An 18,012-nucleotide genomic window follows, 5' to 3' on the forward strand; every position below is an offset into this window, starting at 1 on the left:
CTGCCGCCGCACCGCCGGAGCATGATTTCTGTTCTCATCCTGAAGCAAAGTTCTTAACCTGAAGCACTATTTCTGGGTTAGCGGAGTCTGTAACCTGAAGCGTATGTAACCCGAGGTACCTCTGTATTGCAGCTCAATATACTCTGGTTGGCCTGTTATTTTCTCCTGCCGACAGGGGACCCACTTAAGGACTCTATACGGGCTCTTGGAGACCCCATAAGGGAAAAGGGAGCAGTCCCCCCCCATAACAACAGGACGTCCCTATTTCCATAGGAGAAATGTTGGAGGGTATGTTAACAGGAAGCAAAGGGTTGGTTTTTTTCACGGACCCCCTGAGCTAGAACATGTTTATTGTGAAAACTGAGGCGCCCGCGCACCGGCGGGGCCATTTCCAGGCTTCCTTGGGGGTCCCGTCCGCCCCCTCAGCGCCCCTCTTTCTCTCTCACACACAGACCCACTGAGGCGAGGCGCTCTCTCGCCTCTGCGCCGCTTGCAGCCTCCCGGGCGGCTCCTCCCCTCAAACTGGCCCCCGGAACCACACGTGACACGCGAGAAGGGGCCGTGCTAAAGGGATGCTTCCCGGCCAGGAAGAGATGGAGGCGGCGGCGGCGGCGGCGAACAGCATGGCTCTGCCTCAGCCTGCCCCTTGCCCGGCTATCCTAAGCCAAGAAGGGGGGCTGGCGGGCACGGAGCAGCGGAACTCCCCGGTGGTGGGGGTGGAGAAACTGAAAACCGTCAGGTGACGCGCGAGGGGTGGGGTGGGTAAGGGGCTTTCTACATGGCGGGTGGGGCGGGCGTGGAGCATTCTGGGTTACCGCCGCCCGCGCGCACGGCGCTCGGTAAGGCGGGAAACGGCGCCCGCGTGCGCGTGGATTCGGGTTGGGACGTGGGGGGGGGAGGGGTCAGGAGCACCCGCGCGCGCACCGTGGCAGGCAGGGTGAATGGCGCGAGTGTGTGTGTGAGGCTGCACCCAGTTACCTGGAAGTAAACCCGTGTGTGTGTGTGTGTGTGTGTGTGTGTGTGTGTGAGAGAGAGAGAGAGAGAGAGAGAGAGATGCTACACTCAGTTACCTGGAAGTAAACCCGTGTGTGTGTGTGTGTGTGTGTAAGAGAAAAGCAGATGCTACACTCAGTTACCTGGAAGTAAACCCAATGTGCAGTGACACTTAGGATGATTTCCCAGGTTAGAAAGAGGGAATGTATGTATATGTCTTTATTACATGTTGTGCTTTTTGAATGCTACTGGTTTTCTGTCCCTGATTCCTTTCTCTTGTTTTTTCCTTGTCCTGCCCCAAATAAAATATTATTTTTAAAAAACCAACCCACTCCTCAATCCTAGAGCAGAATTTGCCCGTCATCTGTTAAATTCGTACACATTTTTAAGTTTGCTCTTGCATGTAGGCTACACAGCCCTGCAATATTTATAGGTGACACAGCACACAGTGGAGAGGAAAGGAGTCGCTCAGAACTGGAGTAGATAAGGCATCGCTGGTCTCCGATCAGATCTCCCATTTCTTTATTTTTATGTGGAAAGCTAAAACAGGAGAGTGGGGAGTGGCATTTAGATTGGGGTCATGTTGTTGGGGGCGGGGGGCTAACCTGCATTTTATACAAAATGATTGCATAGAGATGGGCGATCTTCTCTCACAAATCTTCAACATTTCAGCACACCAAATTTGAGAGTGAGGAAAATGAAAGTAAGTTTTATGTTTCTTTAGATCTGCTAAAGGAAAAGAAACTGAAATTAAGAAAATAGCATTCTCCAAGGCATGTGGAGAGACCAATAATATAATCTGACAACTGGTTCTGTGAATAGCTTTTTGTTTTATGGAAAAAAATGCACCGTGGAAGAAGTGCTAGTCGCTTACACTTCCTCTTCTCCCCACTCTAGTGCAATATCCAAAGCATGGAGTATCACATGTCTGGTAACATTTCCTTATAACTGTCCACAGGTTACTCATTATCATGAATACAACACAGAAGCAGGCTTCATTATCTCCAGCTTGTACCTCAGAGTTTCATAAATGAAAGATATAGCATATTTTTGAAAGCAATATTTAACACACTGCATGTGATTTCCTTCTCAAATATTCATAAAATTCTTATTCTACTTTGTAAACAGCTTGGAGGAAATCATTACATCCAAACCGGGGAAAACACCAATTCAGATGTTACATGAATATGGCACAAAGGCTAATCTCAATCCTGTATATGACTTTGAAAAAGCTGAGGGGCAAGTGCATATGCCAATCTTCACCTATAAAGTCACTATGGGTGACATAACTACAACAGGTTTGTACATTTTGATAGGATTCATGCAGGGCCAGGCCATCCATGAGGTAAGGTGTGGCAACTGCCTCGGGCAGCAGGGACAGCAGATCCTGATGTAGATCTTTATTCCCCACCTCGCAGGGGGAGAGGGGGTAGCCAAAAAGTCTTGGGCCAGCTCTTAATTGTATGCAATGTGTGTGTGATGCTTAAAATAAATGTTTCTTGTATTTATTTTTATACTCCCTCTGTTTCTAAGCTAGTGTGTTGGGTACCAGTATGGGTAAAGGGAGAGCCCAAATGTCTTTTCCTTCATCCTTTTGTTCTCCTCCAACCTAGCCCAAGAACCCATCTTTCCTACCTTCATCCTAACTGCTACCGACTCTTGTGTCTCCTCCTTAACCGTAGAAACCCAATTAATTTTCCCCCATTTCTAACCCTAGAACTTACTCTTCCCTCCCCTGCATCTAATTGCATAGTACATTATCCCTTGATTGTATTGTTCGACCCCCATCATGTCCACCCAAACACAGACACCATATAGGCAGTAACCATTTTGTGCACATCCAATTGATGTGTGACCACCAAGAGCGCAGAACAGGGGCAGGGTGGGCTTATGCAAGCGCCACTGACGCATGTGGAGGCCAGGAATCGAACCCCTGAGCAAAACGGTTGCCGCCTTTTTTTCAGGGTAACTAATGTGATGTCATTTCTCTGATCTTTAGCACTGTTCCTAGCACTGAGGGCTTATGCATGACATGCAAACTGATCTTGTGCCACACAAGGAAGTTCACATTTATTGTGGCCAGTAGAATGAGGATGGAACGTGGGTGGCGCTGTGGGTTAAACCACAGAGCCTAGGACTTGCTGATCAGAAGGTTGGCAGTTCGAATCCCCGTGACGGGGTGAGCTCCTGTTGCTCAGTCCCAGCTCCTGCCAACCTAGCAGTTCGAAAGCACAAAATGCAAGTAGATAAATAGGTACCGCTCCAGTGGGAAGGTAAACGGCATTTCCGTGTGCTGCTCTGGTTCACCAGAAGCAGTTTAGTCATGCTGGCCACATGACCCGGAAGCTGTCTGCGGACAAACGCCGGCTCCCTCAGCCAGTAAAGCGAGATGAGAGCCGCAACCCCAGAGTCGGCCACAACTGGACCTAATGGTCAGGGGTCCCTTTACCTTTACCTTTTAGAATGAGGATAGTGTTTGGATTAGGCCCCACAAGCTCACTTAATAAGTGTCCCACCTCACTCTAGCAAGCGTGTTTGGGAACCACTGGTGTAAATACCTTTTCTATTCATTTGAATGCAGTAATTGAGATCCTGGCCACTGGAGCATCAGAATATAAATTTGGCCCATCATTTTTGTGACAGCCCTTTGGGATATTTGAATATAGCTATTGTATCGCCTCTTAATTATCTTTTCTCCAAGCCAAACATACCATATTTTCTCTGCCTCTGCGCAGCTTCCATAATTAGTACAGCAGTTCTGACGGTATCAATGATAAGTCTCTGCTGCTGGGAGGAAGCTGCCTGCTGCAGGCCCTCTGCCTTCTTAAAACTCTGCATCTCCCCTTCAGATGTGTTTTTTATATATACCCTTGCATTTTGAGAACTTACCAGCATAAGCAGATGAATAATAATATTAATAATAATAATAATAATTTATTATTTGTACCCCGCCCATCTGGCTGGGTTTCCCCAGCCACTCTGGGTGGCTTCCAACAAAGATGAAAAATACACTAAATGTCACATATTAAAAACTTCCCTGAACAGGGCTGCCTTCAGATGTCTTCTGAATGTCAGGTAGTTGTTTATCGCTTTGACATCTGATGGGAGGGCGTTCCACAGGGCAGGCGCCACTACCAAGAAGGCCCTCTGCCTGGTTCCCTGTAACTTGGCCTCTCGCAGTGAGGGAACCGCCAGAAGGCCCTCGGAGCTGGACCTCAGTGTCCGGGCAGAACGATGGGGGAGGAGACGCTCCTTCAGATATACTGGACCGAGGCCATTTAGGGCTTTAAAGGTCAGCACCAACACTTTGAATTGTGCTCGGAAACGTACTGGGAGCCAATGTAGGTCTTTCAAGACCGGTGTTATATGGTCTCGGCGGCCGCTCCCAGTCACCAGTCTAGCTGCCACATTCTGGATTAGTTGTAGTTTCCGGGTCACCTTCAAAGGTAGCCCCATGTAGAGCGCATTGCAGTAGTCCAAGTGGGAGATAACAGAACATGCACCACTCTGGCGAGACAGTCTGCAGGCAGATAGGGTCTCAGCCTACGTACCAGATGGAGCTGGTAAACAGCTGCCCTGGATACAGATTTGACCTGTGCCTCCATGGACAGCTGTGAGTCCAAAATGACTCCCAGGCTGCGCACCTGGTCCTTCAGGGGCACAGTTGCCCCATTCAGGACCAGGGAATCCTCCACACCTGCCCGCCTCCTGTCCCCCCAAAACAGTACTTCTGTCTTGTCAGGATTCAACCTCAATCTGTTACCCGCCTTCCATCCTCCAGCCGCCTCCAGACACTCACACAGTACCTTCACCGCCTTCACTGGTTCTGATTTAAAAGAGAGGTAGAGCTGGGTATCATCCGCATACTGATGAACACCCAGCCCAAACCTCCTGATGATCTCTCCCAGTGGCTGCATGTAAATGTTGAAAAGCATGGGGGAGAGGACAGAACCCTGAGGCACCCCACAAGTGAGAGCCCAGGGGTCTGAACACTCATCCCCCACCACCACTTTCTGAATACGGCCCAGGAGGAAGGAGCGGAACCACTGTATGACAGTGCCCCCAGCTCCCAGCCCCTCAAGATGGTCCAGAAGGAATAGGAATCAGCTGCCCAACCACTATCTTAAAGATGCAGTTTTTCAAAAAATATTCAGCGCTACTTCTGATGTTAGTGATGTCTTTAGAATGGGAGTGGAAAAATGTTGTATAGGGCCTTCTCGGTAGTGACGCCCACCTTGTGGAATGCCCCCCCATCAGATGTCAAGGAAATAAACAACTATCTGACTTAGAAGACATCTGAAAGCAGCCCAGTTTAAGGAAGTTTTTAATGTTTGATATTTTATCATGTTTTTAATATTCTCTTGGGAGCTGCCCAGAGTGGATGGGGAAACCCATCCAGATGGGTGTGGTATAAATAATAAATTATTATTATTATTATTATTATTATCATCATCATCATCATCATCATCAACATTTAGAAACGAGCCACGTTTTTCCCCCATTGTGCTTGCTTGCACTGGCAAGATAGAATAAAACAGGCCATCTTGCCTTTGTGGAAAAAGTGTCCAAACAGGTCTATACACTCTTCATGTTATCATGAAACAGAAAATGGATATTTCAGAACGAAACATTAAGACTGCTAGATTTTCATAGCTTACTGTTCAGAACACTCACATATTTTTGTTTTTATTAATTCAGGAGAGGGTCCGAGCAAGAAAATTGCAAAACACAAAGCTGCAGAAGCTGCCCTGAACATTTTGAAAGGCAATTCAAATATTTGGTGAGTTGGTTTTGATCATTGTGACATAGTATTCTTGCCGAATAGGACCTGCTGGAAAATTTTGGAAGAGAGCTTTACAAATATTTTAAAAATTAAGGCTATGATGCTTAACATACTGGAGATAGGTTTATAAAAAAGCTGTGGGAAATGAGGCCAAATTATGTGACCGCATCTAAGATGGATAGTTACTTGTGGAAGTGATAAAATAGCAGTTTTTTGCATATCATGTTACAATTTCTCTCACCTTTCATGTAACTGTTAGTTATGACTCTGTAAGAGTATGAAAGGTTTCTCTCTTTATTTAACATGCTGTGGTTTCATAACTCAGACCTGTTTTCAATCTTTGTTAGTCTCATGTGTACAAACTTGTAAATGTTACCAGTACAAAAAGATATTCAATTGTTGTCCTGAGCTCCTTTGAGAAGAAAGTGGGAGAAAAAGTTAATAAACAAATAGAATATTTTTTTTTGCTACCTTTTCATTTGACCTTTCAATCTTACTTTTTAAATTTTCGTTTAATTTATAGCATGTATCATGTTTTTTCCTTCCCTAGGGAAGCACCAAGCTGCTAACAGCTTCAAAATTCAGTTAACATAAGCTATGGGAAAATATAACAAAACATAGAACAACCTTATCGCCAAAAGACAATCTATGAATATTTTAATAAAAAGGATCAGTACAGTGGACCCTCCGGATACGAATTAAACTTGTTCTGGGGGTCCATCTGCAACCCAAAAAGTCCGTAGGCAGAGGTGCCAATTCTGCGCACGTGCGTGGTGCGATTGAGCATTTTTGCGCACATGCGCAGAGCGCTTGTGCACATGTGCACGCGGTGAGACCCGAAAGTATACACTTCCGGGCCGCATTTGTAACCCAAAAGTTATGTGTCCAGAGCAGTACGTAACTAGAGGGTCCACCCTAATTATTAATATAAAGATAAGTCAAAGCCTTGGGTGCTCTGGTCCATGGAGTCCCAAAGAGTTGGACACGGCTAAGCAACTAAACAACAGCAAAGTCAAAGCCACATTCAGGTTAGAGCAGTATCAACAATACTGTTAAATCTTTAACAAAGGTCTTCATAGATCATAGAATCATAGAGTTGGAAGGGATCACAATCATCTAGTGATTCTAGTCCAACCCCCTACAATTCAGGAATCTTTTGTGCAATGTGGGGTTCGAACCCACGGCCCTGAGATTTAAGAGTCTTGTGCTCTACCAACTGAGCTATCCCTTCCTTCTGGCCTTATTTATAGAGTCATAGTGTTTTCTTGAAGAAGATCGGTTTTGTAGTTTCCTGCCTTATTCCATGACAAATTTTGGCAAAATGACATATTCAGATAACCTGTTACAGCAGATGTCACTCACTTCCATGCTGCTTTTGAAACTGCTAGGCTTGGCTTCAAAGTGCCTTGCATGAGTACAAAGGCACTTTGATTGCATGAGGTGTCCCTGCCAAATTCTTCTGATTTCCCCACCCCACAGTAGGGCCCCTCCATGCACTGTCCCATGCTGTTCTGGAGGGTCCCTCATCCCTCAAGGGGAATTTTTGAGAGTACATGAGACTTATGTCTGGGGAGGAGCCATGAAAAGCTCCTTCTTGCCAGTGGAATTCGGCCTGCTTTTTCCTGGATCCAGACCCTTGAACTTAAAAAGCAGCCTGGGAGGAAGCACAGGAAATTGCCTGTGGGGAACAAAATCCTCCACATGTGCAAACATAGACACAACTCAGACATAGAAAAGCACGTCAGCTGTCTTTACTTGAAACATCTTGTAGAGGTAGTCTTAATGAGGCAGTCTCATATTAAAATGTAGAATGTGCTTAGGACTGATTCCTGATTTGTTAGCAAAATGATGCCTGAAACTGCCAGTTTTCAAGTTAACTACGTTTCTTTTAGCATTTCTGTGCCAGACCACTTAATCCCTGAACGTCTCGATCAAGCACCAAATCAGTCCAATCCTATTGGATCATTGCAGGTGAGTTGCAACGACATTTAAAATGTACCATATTCAGAAGTTCTTTGTCTTTATTTTTTTTAATTACATTATTATTATTATTATTATTATTATTACTATTATTACTATTATTACTACTATTATTACTATTACTATTATTATTATTAATTCAACTTATATACCACCCTATACCCGGAGGTCTCAGCAGTTCACAACAAGACCACAATATATAAAATCAAACCAAAAGAAGTAACCCAATAACCCTCCCCCCCAAAAAAGCCATATTCTAAAAGGGTGTTGGATGTCCATAAGATCAACCAAAGGCCTGGTTAAAAAGGAATGTTTTTGGCTGGCGCCTAAAGATGAATAATGAAGGCACCAGGTCAACTTCCCTGGGGAGAGCATTCCACAGACGGGGAGCCACTGCAGAAAAGGCCCCGTTCTCATGTTGCCATCCTCCACACCTCTCATGGAGGAGGCACACAAAGAAGGGCCTCAGAAGATGATCTTGGGGTCCAGGCAGGTTCATATGGAAAGAGGCGGTCCTTTATATACCTTTTGGTTTTTTATAAGTCAAAGTCGTTCTACACTAAGTTACAAATTATCTTTAGATCCTTATGTATGTAACATCATCTTTGTTTCCTTCTTATTTTCTGATGACAGAAAGCAACACAGGCAGTCAGGAGCAGGTAGCTGAGCCGAGGAAGGAGAAGACAGTTCCTATACCCTCAGAAAAGAATGTAGAGTAAGCAACGAAAAGCAAAGCATAGTGATTACAGAATGGGTGGTGAAGAGAAAAGAAAGGATTGGTTGGTTTGTCAGGTTTTCTCATACACACTGTGTGCAAAGCTCACAGCTCATCACTGTGGTGATATATATAAGATGGAAAGCTTTTCTTTGGGCAGAGTAGTGACTAGTGAAAGCAAGACTTACTCTCACATCACTGAAATAGAATGCTTGCATTGGGCTGCTACTCTGGCTGATCTTGGAAGTCCTCTCAGCTCTGTCCTGGATTGAGATGTAGAAGGATACATGCAGCATAAAGCAAAATACATCAGAATTTTGCTTTCCAAGTTAATACTGAAGTAATCATGATAAATAAACCTGTTCTAAATAGACACGTGGCTGTTTTAAGGCTAGATTAAAAAAAAAATTGTCTTGTTACCTGTTGTTTCCCTTGTTCTCTAGGAGCTAGCTATTCAGAAGGGTTGGAGACTTCCTGAGTACTCACTGGCACAGGAGACAGGGCCGCTCCATAAGAGAGAGTTTACAATGACTTGCAGAATAGAAACATTTGTAGAAACAGGTACGTGGTTATTTTTTTCTCCTCGGCACAAAATGTAGCAAAACCTGAATTTAAGCACAGGATTCATTATCCAAAGAAATCCCACTAATGTTTCCATTTTTGATCATTTTAAACAATTGTATCTTATATAATTCTCTCTTGCAAGCTGCCTTGAGGATTTTATAACTTGAAAGTCAAAATAAGTGCCTTAGCAGAACATTCCTACTTGTCGGGGTGTCTAAGGAGGAGGGGCCACCAAATCCAAAGTGTGCTGGCAGGGTGGATGGAGGGGGTGCTTTTTTTCTTTCTGCCACTCTGCCCCCCCCCCAAATAAACATCAATGCACCTGCTCCCAATGTGCCCTCTTTTTGGATTCCTACTGGAGCACCAACAGCCTAATGATAGAAATCCCCATAGGGCTAAACAAGTTATTGTTTCTCACCTACCCCAATACATGTACCTGTAATAGCACAGGTAGCAGAAGACTCTGCATGCCTTCTGTATTCTCCATTCTGCCCTCTGTTAGTCAGGCTAAACGAGGTCTGGAAGGGGGAAGGAACCGCCTGTGGGCATCTGTATGCAGGTAGGCACTGCACCCATTTGGGGAAGATTTTTAATTAATAGAAGCCGCTTGGGGCAAAAAAAATCCTCTTTCTGTCCCTCCTCCATCAAAACATTTTGTGGACAAACTTGAGCGCTAGTAAGCCTGGCTCAAATTTGGCCCTGCAGTCAGGTCCGCTTTCAGTATCCCCTTCTCTTTCTACCCTCTCATCTCTGTGCCCTCTTAGGGTTCTTGAAATATACTCAGAGTCAAGAGTGGATTTTATGCCCTCAGCTCATAGTGGTGAGGAGGAAAGGAAGTTCCCCTAGAATGTCTGCTTTATAATACATTATTTACACAATGGGCCCAACGTGATTGGCTAATTTTGGGATTCTCCTGTAGACCAATCAGGTTGCAGATTCACTTCCACCTAGAACTGGATTGGGTGGGTCCTGTGGACCAATCAGACTGCTGCATTCTGAATCCTGTTGTTCTAGGACCAATCAGACTGCTGCATTTTGGATCCTATTCAACTCAGTACATAACAGTTCTTCTGTTGTGATGCAGAAACTCACACCTGGCCATGGCTGGAGGGGAGATCCCAAGTTAATAATTAACAGATGTAAACTTAACAGGTGGAACTATCAGAACAAAACATACAGGGGAGTTTCAAAAGCATGGCTGAGTTGATGGATGTGTAGTCTGTGACTCGCAGTCTAGTTTTGGTTTTCTATAATGAATGTCTCTTAATCTGGGTTTCTCTGCTTATTTTAATCCTTCTTGCTTTTGTTTTCTTACAAAGGGATTGGGACTTCTAAAAAATTAGCAAAGCGAAACGCTGCCGAGAAACTACTCGATAAATTCCGTAATTTTTCTGGAGACAATATCCCTATTTCTTTAGTAAGTAATTCATTTGCGTTTTTAGCAACTGCTTAGCTATTCAAACCTAACAATGCAATCATTCATTTTCATTAATTGTCCAGCTCATACTAAGGCGCTGTAGTAAATATACACAGGCAAGCTAGACTCTCTCCCCCCCCCCCCCCGTCCTGATGGTTCACCTGTTATCTTCCATGTTCTTCATCTAGGCCACAATATCTCTGTCCTCTCCCCCACTGTCTTTCTGTCTGTCTGTCTGTCTATCTTGTTTGTCTTAATAGCCTAAGGATGCAAGCTTAGGAAGTGAGTTCAGTTGAACTGCATGGAACATTGTTCAGAGCAAACAGATGTTCATTGAGCTACACAGCTGTTTCTAAAATCTAATATATTTTCAAATGCACAAACAATGTACATCTTCCATTGCCTCTCTCTCCTCCAGAAGCTGGAAGAATACCAATTTCTATATCATTTAACTCTTGGGAATTAAGCTTATATATAAGTCTTCTAAGAAATCCCAGCTATCAGCTCACTATCAGATGCAGCAATCTGCTTCACAGTGATGGATGTGCCTTCCTTCCGGCAACTTGTATTTAACAGGGAGTTTATACAGGAATGGAAACAGCCTCACCCGCTTCATTTCTGCTCTTCAAGCTTTTGTTAATGCCGCAGTAGAACAAGCAGTAAAATGTAGCCCCTGTAGGTGAAATTGTTGACATTTACAGTTCAGAGTTGTGTTAAAAGTAAGAATGCTTATGGAAAACATAGGCCCCTGTAATACGGACCAAGAGAATCTTGGAGAAGCCATATTAAAAGCAAGTTTTTAACAAGTGTGGAAATACTTGGGTAGAACATAGTGTGATATGAGAGCTTGGTATTTGTTTAATACATATACAAGGGGAGTGGAATGACCGCATTTAAAGGTGTTGGATGGTGGTTTTAAAACACAGCAAAGTCTAAATGGCCTTAATTTGTTCCAGGGAAAAGAACAAAATGTCAATTTGGGGTGTACATGGAGCACCTTAAGGAACTCTTCTGGAGAAAAAATTACTTTGCTGAAAATAAGTCCGCTCAGTATTCCTAATACAGATTATGTTCATCTTCTTGGAGAACTTGCAGAAGAGCAAGGTTTTAATACAAAATACTTGAATATAGGTAAGAACCATGTGGGTGACTATGGGCGAGATGCATCCTCTTTTCTTAGTATCTTTTTTCCCAACACAGGCCAGGCAGAACCAAGTTTCCAATGAAGTGTGTACCAAAAAGGGGTGGGAATATGAAATGTCCATTTTCTTCCAGCATTAACATGAACACAATTATCTGCAGAACATTAGCACTAACCGCAGCCAGAGAACAAACTTTCATCACATTTTGTCTAATTAAAAGATGCACACCGTCTTACCACTAACATTTGGAACATTTAATTTGCTAAAAGGGTGCAGTATGTAAATGGCGGTGCTGTTTTCAGGGATATGTGTGCTAAACTTGCTGTTTATTGTTAGTGCTTTGACAAAATAATTCGCACAGGTCACAATTGAAGAACCTGAACAAGCATTTATAAATTCTGCATCAAAGTGTAGTTCATTAATCCAGCCGTGCTTTTGTTTCTGAATGTTTTGGAAGTCGAATGGACTTCCGGAACAGATTCCGTTCGGCTTCCAAGGTATGACTGTATAGGTAATAGAGTATTTGTGTTGTGCCAGAGCAGGTTGGGAGAGATGGTTTCCTACATATTACAGTCATATATCCTTTTATGTGACACCATCCTGATTACCGTACTTTTCAGTGTATAAGACTAGGTTTGTTTACTCAAAAATAGGTTTGAAAAGTGGGAGCATCTTATACACGGGTAGTGGGTATGTGTGACAGATGATTGGTTGCAGCCGCGAGCTGCAGATTGTTGTTGGCGATTTGTAGTGTGATTGCTGGCTGTGGCAAGGGGTTTTTTTGTATTGGCTATTGGAAAAGGGTGTTTGATTGGTTGCTGCGTCAAGGGCTGCGGAGGATTGGCTGCTGCTGTGGCAATTGTTATTGCTATTTACTTTTGCTCTTGGTGATCGGTCAGAGGTTTGTAGCAGAAGCGAGCGATTGCTAGCAAGCGGTGTGAGCGATTGCAACCGCTGGGTTAGTGATTTACTGCATTCCCCCTCAAAAAACGCTCAACAACTCCAGTCCTCCCCCCAAAAGCTCAACAACTTTGGGCCATTTTCTGAAATTGGAGTCCCCCAAAATAGGGGTTGTGTTATACACAGAAAAGTATGGTACTTTCATTCACAATGTTGGGGAAAGAGAATTAGTGTAGTTGGTGTTTTCAAAAATTAGCGGCGTGATATTCTACTAACCAGCACCTGTGTTTGTACTTTCAGAGGAGCTGAGTGTGAATGGACAATACCAGTGTCTTGCAGAACTTTCAACAAATCCAATCACAGTTTGTCACGGGACTGGAATCTCCTGGGGCAATGCTCACAATGATGCTGCTCACAATGCACTACAATATTTAAAGATCATGGCTGGACAGAAATAAGATTCAAGCAAAAGGGAAATATTTAAGGACGTATCCATCGAAGCCGAACAGTTTCCAGATCATTGGAGCTGTGTTTTTTTAAAAGTCACATCACAAAATCCACGCACGCGTATACAATTATGCATTATAATGAAACAATCAATCACCGCAAGTATGTTATTTATCTGGAAGTCCAGATATCACCACAGCCGCAGGCATGGAATGAGATACAGAATTCACCTTTACAGAATCTGATGAATGAGAATCCTTGGAGCCAAAGCCCAAAGCAAACGTTGCTCTAAATGAGCAGCTGCCCCTCAAATTGCAGCCACATGTCCAATTCCTCCCATTTGCTCCATATTCTAGTTCAGAAAAACTTATGACATGACATTGCAGTGAGAAAAGAGGAATCTATGATGTCATGACATGAGGTAAGTTCTAGTGGGTGTAACGGGGAGGGTGGAGGAACTAGAGGCGTGGCTACCATTTTTTGTTGGCAATCATGTTTAGAATGAGGTCTACCTTGATTGTTGGAAAATGTCTTTCTGCAGTCAGGAACAGGGCTTGCAATCTCAACATGCTCTTTTCCCTCCAAACCTATATATTGATTTTTGTTTAACACTCCATGACTCATTTATACTTCATTTCATGACACAATATCCAACCGGGGGGCAGCGGGGGCGGCAGAGAAAGTTTTAGAATGCCAGGTGTGCTCTGGTCCATGGGGTCACAAAGAGTTGGACATGACTAAACAACAACAATGAAGTATGTGTGACAGAAACGGTTCATCTTCACGATTTGTTCTGAATACAATAACTTCAATTTTTCCCCCTGGTTGCCGAATTAGGGGTGGAGTTTGGCACAGAATTGTAGAACTGTTGTCTTTACTGTACTAAGTTTTAGTATCACAAAGTAGCTTTGAGCCTGCACTACATATATACCGAAGCTTACAGGCTCCTTTGTGAATACCTGTGTATATGGGATCTTAAAACCAAAGTATCTGAAATGTTCCAGTGCTTTGAAAAGCTTTATGTTATGGCCATGGGATATTATCCATTTTCTTGTGTGTGGATTTTTCTCTCATTGTGTGAACTGTGGCCTTTTTAAACCTATGGTTTGAAGATTGAATTTTTACAGAAATAATGACTCTATTAACATCACTGCCCTTTTTCGTAAGGTAACTATAAGAATCGGTCATTCTTTAATAAATTCTTTTAAAGAATAATTCAAGTAATAAGTTTTTATGTTAATCTCAAGGCATGTATTCTGTATATTTAGAGGAAAGGCAGAGGCAGAGGCTCGCTATGTAAATTGGTCATAGCAAATTAAGACAGAGCATCTTTTCTAGAGGTGATCACAGTGGCCTGCTAGCAGTTAATACACATTTTGCACATAAAGTTAACCATGCACTAGTAGATTTGAATACAAAAGCCGATATGCACATTGTTCTCGTGGGAAAGACAGTGTAATTGTGATGGTCACGTTCAGCCTGCTCTACTGGACAGTTTGCAATTTTCCTAAGGTTGGTTCTGGAGTTGAGGTGTCTCACTGAGCTGAAGCTGCTATTGAATTCAAGGTGACCTGCTTGAGTCAAGTGGAACAGTTCCTTCCCTCTGCAGGCTGATTGCGCCTCCCAATAGGCCTTCAGACCTCATTGAAACAACTGGAGAAAAGGAGGCCCTGGGTGTTTTATAGGAACTGTAAGAGCTGTGCAGTCTCTGAATCTTCCTGCTAAGAATAGTTCCCATGGTGATGCGAATGCATGTGCAGGAACACCCAAGGCCTCTAAGCCAGGTCCAGCACATGAGATCTTTGCTCTCAAAAGGAAGAGCTGGTACAGCTGTTGCCCAAGACATGACAACTGAAAGATTGCATTGACTATTATTATTAAACAGAAAATGAGTTCTGCTCATGCAAGCAGTCACTATTGTCTTCCAAGAGTTCCTGTGTCCCACATTACACTGGCTATTCATGTTGATCATTGTGAGTGCAGTTACATGTCGATAATGCTAGCTGCCACATGCCTGCACCAGCTCTTTTTGAGAGGGAAGAATTGCATTATTGGATATTAGTACAGAGGCCCAGCTCTGACGTGACATAATCTGTATTCAGCACATCATAATTTGTGTTAGAGCCCGCATTGCTCTTCTAGGGAAGAGCCAGCGTTGGCTCAGTTACTAGGGGTGCCATACATCTGGGAATTGGGCAGGAAAATGGCGCCTTGGCGGATTTTGGGCAAATGGGTAAAATGTCCAGAAAACGCAGACATATGGCAAGGGAAGTTAAAAGCTTAGATTTTGGGGGGAGATGTTCACAAAAAGCTCAACAACTTTGAGAGGGAGAAAAAACTTGTCTGGATTTTCACTTTGGGGAATATGGCAACCCTGTCAGTTATCTATATGAACCAGTGTTCATTCAATATGCAATAAGGTGCTGTGGGATTAAAGTAGCACGGGTTTGAAAAAGGCTAGACTTTTGATAAATTTCCTATACTTACAGAATTACAGTATTTTTCTGTGTATAAGACGCCCACTATTTTTGGGGACTCCAAATTAAGAAAACACGCCTCAGCGCTACCCATGTATAAGATGAGCCCCAATTTTAGACCTGATTTTTTGGTTTAAAAAAACCAATGTGGTACTTTGGAAAAATGTGGTACTTCTTTGTAAGGAATAGCACACATACCTTTCTGACAGACAACATAATCTCATTTTTGGCTATTTCTGCTCAAACATTGCCTCAAAGTATTAAGTGCATAGTACAGTGGTACCTCTGATTACAAACTTAATTCATTCCGAGGTCCGTTCTTAACCTGAAACTGTTCTTAACTAGAGGCGTGCTTTCGCTAACGGGGCCTCTTGCTGCCGCTGCACCGCCGGCACACGATTTCCGTTCTCATCCTGGGGCAAAGTTCTCAACTCGAGGTAACCCTTCCAGGTTAGTGGAGTTTGTAACCTGAGGTGTTTGTAACTTAAGTACCACTGTAGTTCACTTTCATGCTCCTGGGCACTTTTGAGTCACATATATGCATTTTAATACTTACCCATACATGCACACTGGTAAATTGAATATTTGGCCTTAGTTGAGACAAGAAACACTCATTCAAAGTTTCTTGCCATTCTTCAGTCTTGCAGAGACAACTAAGATAATGCCTAAATTGAAATCTGTGATAGTAGCTCTATAAAATAATAAATTTTCACCTCTAGGCCTAGGGGTGAAAGAGGGATTACAGATCACAGATCATCCGGGGGGTGGGGGTGGGGAGGTCCATGAGAGAAAATGCCATCACAATTTTTGCCAAGATTAGTTTCATCTGCTTTTGAAAATATTTTTCCCCCTCTCAAATTAAAAAAACACCACAAGTCAGATATATCACATCCCAAAGAAATCCTATTGATTTAATAAACTGCAGTGCAAAAACTTTGTTGAGTTGCAAACAGCTAATTTCTGCCAAGAGTATTTAGATACCTGCTGTATAAATAGTAAACAAAAATGTGCTGAAAGTTACAAAACCATTCCCATTTAAATATTAAGAACAACAACCCTATGTATGTGCAAATCGGACACACGTCTCAACAGCTATAATGGGCCTTGCAGGTGGAGTGTATAGAACTGCAATTTAAACTGTCCTATCAAAAGTTGTGGAACAAATTAAAGCCTATCATGTGATTCTGCTAACTTCTGCTATTCAGTTTGGAAAGCTGTTTGCTATGCATTTGGACACGTCTTACCATTGTAACCAAATTTTGCACGATGGTTCCTGAGATCAAGGAGCAGGTTTTCATCTCTTGATACAACGGGATGCCGTTTGGAATCAAGATAACCTACAGAACCTTTCAAAACTGCGGATTTTAACCATTGGGGTTTTTTTGGTTTTCTTCTTAGAAATCCTGAGCAATACGGGATACAAAGCGGCTAGTTATACTCTAATGCTTATTATATATAATGACTGTAGCAACATTAAATATGCAGGCAGTTTTCTTCACATCCAAGGACCTGACAACCACTTTTACCTCATGTTTTTAAGGTATTGTTATCAAAATTGTCACATACAGAGCATATACATTTGTTTTTCCACTGCTTGTATGTAACATGGGTAAATGTACCAGGGAAGCATGACCTGCTGTGCTCCCTGCTGTTTGTACATGAAATGGTGAGTGTGAATAAAAATGTGTGATTTAACTTAAGCTTTTCAGTATTCGTAGCCCAGTTATTAAGCAACTACGTTTTATTATTTTGTAGTGAAATGGAACTTTCTGTAGAAAAACCAAAAGCAAAAGTAGGTGTGTGCCCCTCCCCACCCCACCCCACATCAAAAGCCTAGCTCTAGTGAGTGGCACACAAAATTTCCCTCTTTTAAGTGGTAGTTACTAAGCCATACCGTTACATTCTTTGCTGTGTGTTGATAATCTCATGAATGCAATACTCCAAATCATGGCCAGCTAGCAATCTTCTCCCACACAATTCAGTATGAGCACCACTTGAGGAAGTTGTAGATTTTTCTTTTCTTTTTTCACATAAGAACCAAGGGACTGTTAATTCCTCCAACCGTGACAGAGGACATCACGACTGGGACTTCTATGTAGCTAAAGCTGTGAGAACTATACACCCCTGTGAAGCCAACCCTGAAGTTGTGTCATGTTGCCCACTATGTGGTATGTTTGAAAGGTCTGGCTTTTTTTCTGGATATGTTCACTATACCAGATGCACCAAACACAGCAGCAGTTTGTGTGTGTGTGTGTGTGTCTATATCTATCTATCATCTATCTATATATGACAGACTGCATATCAATACTAAGCAACTTGGCACCAGATGCAGGACCGCATGTTTATTTTCATTTGAAAACTTTCCTCCAGCTTCCAAGGCACTGACTTTTTGTTGACATGTACAATCACCTTGCATATAGACACCTGTTGTACCCATCATTTTCTGTACTGGAGTATAATGCTGACTGCTGGCCATAGCAGTAAGAACCAAGACGGCAGCTTTTGACGTTTGCTATCTGCGATGTTTGAGTAACGACAAAGCACAAAATGCTCTTCTCTTGACTTCCACTCTGATACACCTTTTAATTTGGTTC

General features: G+C 43.0%; 1 protein-coding gene across 1 annotated transcript; it reads left to right on the top strand.

Annotated features, from left to right (window-relative positions):
* The first annotated feature begins 162 nt into the window (after nucleotides 1-162).
* On the top strand, nucleotides 163-14,156 carry PRKRA (protein activator of interferon induced protein kinase EIF2AK2). Its single transcript, XM_081849097.1, has 8 exons — nucleotides 163-739; nucleotides 2,122-2,291; nucleotides 5,692-5,773; nucleotides 7,669-7,747; nucleotides 8,915-9,032; nucleotides 10,355-10,452; nucleotides 11,409-11,583; nucleotides 12,795-14,156. The coding sequence occupies exons 1-8, from the start codon at nucleotides 573-575 to the stop codon at nucleotides 12,950-12,952; spliced, it is 1,047 nt and encodes a 348-aa protein (XP_081705223.1). The 5' UTR covers nucleotides 163-572; the 3' UTR covers nucleotides 12,953-14,156.
* Nucleotides 14,157-18,012: the final 3,856 nt, after the last annotated feature.

Source organism: Podarcis erhardii (genome assembly GCF_964252035.2).
Source record: "Podarcis erhardii genome assembly, chromosome: 1".
Taxonomy (NCBI): Eukaryota; Metazoa; Chordata; class Lepidosauria; order Squamata; family Lacertidae; genus Podarcis; species Podarcis erhardii.